Source organism: Macrobrachium rosenbergii, chromosome 36 (assembly GCF_040412425.1).
Source record: "Macrobrachium rosenbergii isolate ZJJX-2024 chromosome 36, ASM4041242v1, whole genome shotgun sequence".
Lineage (NCBI taxonomy): Eukaryota > Metazoa > Arthropoda > Malacostraca > Decapoda > Palaemonidae > Macrobrachium > Macrobrachium rosenbergii.
The window spans coordinates 9,715,418-9,720,417 of NC_089776.1; the positions used below are offsets into that span (position 1 = coordinate 9,715,418).

The 5,000-nt window shown below is 37.1% G+C and overlaps 1 protein-coding gene across 1 annotated transcript in view; it reads left to right on the forward strand.

Annotated features, from left to right (window-relative positions):
* LOC136856471 (beta-1,4-N-acetylgalactosaminyltransferase bre-4-like) overlaps positions 1–5,000 on the forward strand; it is a 16,152-nt gene that overhangs the window by 9,072 nt on the left and 2,080 nt on the right. The window contains exons 5-6 of the mRNA XM_067134338.1: positions 1,457–1,640; positions 4,808–5,000. The exon at positions 4,808–5,000 is cut by the window's right edge and continues 26 nt beyond it. Of these exons, the coding sequence (XP_066990439.1) occupies positions 1,457–1,640; positions 4,808–5,000 (377 nt within the window). The remainder of the gene's footprint in view (positions 1–1,456; positions 1,641–4,807) is intronic.

Consider the following 5,000-nt stretch of genomic DNA (forward strand, 5'->3'; position numbering starts at 1 on the left):
CCATCATACAAGCCCTTGATCTCAACAAACCACTGGGCGGAGCATCGGCAAGGGCTTCCTAGGATGAGCTCGAGTCCGATCCCAACTTACGAATACTCAACAAAGACAGATCACCACAGAGGTCAATCTACCCAGCGCCATTGGTACACCAATGGCAGAACTCCTGAAAAGGTAGACAAGTGGAGGCCTCCTAAGCCTTTCAATGCACAGCCCCCACCATCTTTGAATCAGAGAATGACCATGACAATGACGACAAGCAAGCAAGGAACCCATACAGATGTCTGTACAAGCCGAGGCAAAAGGTTCACCGCCCCAGCTGCCCATCCTGAACACCTTTCACCAATGTAAAGGTCAGCTCAGGCACAGGATGCCTGGAGTACGCTGATTTTTGTCTAGATCTGATCCTCTTTTGAAACTGCAATCCAGACCACATGGCCCAGGTGATGTCAGTGACTCACAACCATGCGATTGTGAGGGTGCTCCATGATAGCTGCTGACCTTGGCGGCTAAGCTGAGCTGCGGTAGTCGAGCTTGGGCCACACATTTCTATGCTCAATGAATACTTCTAATTGATAAAGTTATAAAATTTAAACAAGGAGGAAGGGCAAAAATAGCTCTCCTCACCTATGTGAGTTTGCTCACAACCTTTGGCAATCATTAATTTTCCTTGGTGCACTGGTTTATCTAACTTCCTCAGAACTTCTTTAAGAACTTTGTCGAGAAACTTCTCCTGAGTGAGAGACTTCATGCAAAAATACAAGAGTAGAGGCTGGTGTTTTTTCTAGCTGAGGAATGGATGAGATGTGTTTTATTTTGAATAGCTTTTACAAAGCAAACAGGAAATACACAAAATAGTAGAACATTTAAGTACTTAAGTGTTGAAAAGAATTTTCATATTCAGATTTGACATACTGCATACACTGGAGTCTGCATGAAGAATGATATTCGTGTACAATGTTTGGCAATTGTCAGAGTTTACCAGGCTCTTATAATATGGAATGATAACAGATATTTAGTCAAGTCCCAAGTTATAAGAAAATTTAGCAACCTGAATTAATCATTTGTCACCAATTTTGAAACACACTTATCAAAATATTCCATGCTAGAAATTATGCAAAGAATAATTCTGTTACTAACTCAAGGCTATGACACCTGTTTATAATACTTGAGTTAATCATTTGTCACCAATTTTGAAACACACTTGTTATCAAAATATTCCATGCTAGAAATTGTGCAGAGAATAATTCTGTTACTAACTCAAGGGTATGACACCTATTTATAATGTTTCACGATGGTTTATTGTTAGTAAATTTTATGATTTGATTTTGCTCAGTAGAATCAAAAGCAGATAGTGTTCAAAAAAGCAGTTTAATTTTTCTGTAATTGACTAAAAAAAATTGCTTTTTTTTCCAAAGACAATGTGCAACGAACGTCTTATAATTTTGCTGTCTTTCAGGAACCGGAAAATTTAATCGAGCAATGTTGATGAATGTTGGAGCCTTAGAATCTCTCAAGCAATATCCATACGACTGTTATATATTCCACGACATCGACTTATTGCCAGAAGATGACAGAAATCTGTACACTTGTCCAGAGCAACCGCGTCACATGTCTATTGCGGTGGACACTTTGAATTACAGGTGAGTCCGCAAGCATTTTATTTTCTCTTTCACTGCTGTGTTCGAGTTCATACTTTTGCTTCAAGAAGAAACTCTCATGTACGACGTGAAATGGAAATGGTGTACTGTGTTAGACACCGTACAACCCCTTTCACTCCTTTTACTGTACCTCCATTCATGTTCTCTTTCTTCCATCTTACTTTCCACTCTTTCGTAATAATTGATTCATAATGCAACTGAGAGGTTTTCCTCCTGTTTACACCTTTCAAACCTTCTTACTTTCAATTTCAGTTTCAGCGCTGAATGACCTCTTAGGTCCCAGCAGCTCTTGGTCCTTGGCCTAAATCCCTTCTTCTATTCTATTCTACAGTGTTAGAGGAAACCAATTTCAGAAGAAACTCCAGGCTATTTTGGTGTATGGAAATCAGCTTAGTGAAATGCGTGAACGCGAAGGCCAAAACTTAGGAACTGTAGGTTTGAATAAAAGGATTTGTTTATGTGTATTTTCAAGCCATTTCAGTGTTTATGTCTCATATTCAACTGTCAACTAAACGAAAACTGGAATTTAGATTTGATCTTGGCAATAATCAATTGACTATCAGCTGAAATTTCATTGGACTAAAGACTGAAGAAGTGATTACTAGTAGAGCTAATTCTGTATATTAGGGACTGTATTTCAACATCAAGCTGCGGAACGAGGTTTATATTATATCAAAGATATGTTTTAGTCTATTGAGTAATACCATACTTCCATAGATCTGTTGGAAAGTTCGGAGATAAAGTAAGACTTTCACCACTATCTAAATAGTTTTCATGTCCAAAAACAGTCTTAATGTTCACGCCATCGTTGAAATTACCAGCGGATCTGAAAGACACCTGGCCCATTTTACATTGCAAGCAATCAAGAGGAGTAATTTTGCAAGAGGAAAAGTGTAACGGGAATAATCACCTTTTGTTTTGAAAATGTCTGGTGAAATGTAAGGCGTTATGTGTTTACCACTGAATCGTTATAATATGTTTACCACTGAATCATTATATGTTTACCACTGAATCATTATATGTTTATCACTGACTCATTATATGTTTATCACTGACTCATTTTATGTTTACCACTGAATCATTATGTTTACCACTGACTCATTATATGTTTACCACTGAATCATTATATGTTTACTACTGAATCATTTTATGTTTACCACCCTAACCATTATATGTTTACCACTGAATCATTATATGTTTACCACTCAATCATTATATGTTTATCACTGAATCATTATAAGTTTACCACTGAATCATTATATGTTTACCACTGAATCATTTTATGTTTACCACTGAATCATTATATGTTTACCACTGAATCATTATATTTTTACCACTGAATCATTATATTTTTACCACTGAATCATTGTGTTTACCACCCTAATCATTATATGTTTACCACTGAATCGTTATGTTTACCACTGAATCATTATATGTTTACCACTGAATCATTATATGTTTACCACTGAATCAATTAGTGCCACTAGCCTAAAAATTATCACAGATTAGTCATCTTTGACTCGACAGCTTATTCTGAAGATTTCTACAAAGGCTGGCCATTTTCATGGTCACAACTTATGAAGATATGAACAGCACTGACAATGGCAGATCATTTGCATTAATAATCATCTATGGAAAGTCATACAGTGCATTCGTTCTATGCAGTTTTCTAACTTACAGTATGTCCATTACATTGTGACTCTAGAATTCAGTCTAGGACCTACTCACGCCCTTTGCATATTCATTTCCAGAAAATTCAAATGTAATTCTACATTATCATTCCTTTTCCACTGTGTTTTAGTGGAGATTCAGTCCAAAAATTTGAGTTTTCTAGAAAGTTGGTGATAATTTTTTTTTTAATCCACAATAGGTGATAGAATAATAGCTGCGTAGTCGACAGAGAGATTTTACTTAAATTTGTGTTTTGCCTCACTTACAGATTACCTTACGGTAGCATTTTTTCACCTTCCAGATTACCCTACGATAGCATTTACAATAACCTTTTCCCCTCTTCCAGATTATTTTACGATAGCGTTTTTTCTTTCTAGATTACCTTAAAATAACCCCCCCCCCCTTCCTAATTACCATACAATAGCATTGTTTTCTTTCCCAGGTTGCCTTAAGACAGCTTCTCTCCAACTCCCCCCGCTCTTCCAGATTACCTTATGATAGCATTTTTTCGCCTCCCAGGTTTCCTTACGATAGCATTCCGTTTTTTTTTATTACCTTACGACAGCATTTTTTTTTATTACCCTACAATAGCATTTTTCCCTTTCCAGATTGAGTTACAATGGCACCTCCCCCCTCCGCCCCCCAACATAACCTTGCAATAGTATTTTCATCTTTTCAAATTACCTTACGATAACCCCCTTTTCTCCAGCTTACCTTTAGTAATTTTTACCCCACAGATTACCTTATGATACCATTTTTCGCCTCCTAGATTTCCTTACGATAACATTCTTTTCTCCCTCTAGATTACCTTACGATAGCTTTTTTTTATTACCTCATGATAGAATTTTCGTTTCCCTTCCAGATTACCTTACGATAACATTTTCATTCTTATTCCATATTACATCACGATAGAACTTTCGTTTCCCTTCCAGATTACCTTACGATAGCATTTTCATTCTTCTTCCAGATTACATCACGATAGAATTTTCGTTTCCCTTCCAGATTACCTTACGATAGCATTTTCATTCTTCTTCCAGATTACATCACGATAGAATTTTCGTTTCCCTTCCAAATTACCTTACGATAGCATTTTCGTTTCCCTTCCAGATTACCTTACGATAGCATTTTCATTCTTCTTCCAGATTACCTCACTATAGCATTTTCGTCCCCCTTCCAGATTACCTTACAATAGCATTTTCATTCTTCTTCCAGATTACCTCACTATAGCATTTTCGTTTCCATTACCTTACGATAGCATTTTCGTTTCCCTTCCAGATTACCTTACGATAGCATTTTCATTCTTCTTCCAGATTACATCACTATAGCATTTCCATTCCCCTTCCAGATTACCTTACGATAACATTTTCATTCTTCTTCCAGATTACCTCACTATAGCATTTCCGTTTCCATTACCTTACGATAGCATTTTCGTATCGCTTCCAGATTACCTTACGATAGCATTTTCGTTTCTCTTCCAGACTGCCTTACGAAAACATTTTTGGCGGGGTGAGTGCACTGACTGTAGACCAGTTCAAGCAAGTCAATGGTTTCAGCAATAGTTTCTGGGGGTGGGGAGGCGAAGACGATGACATGTCCCACAGAATAAGATATTATGGGTTCTTCCTTTCCCGTTATCCCGCGCATATTGGCCGTTATACAATGCTTTCCCAT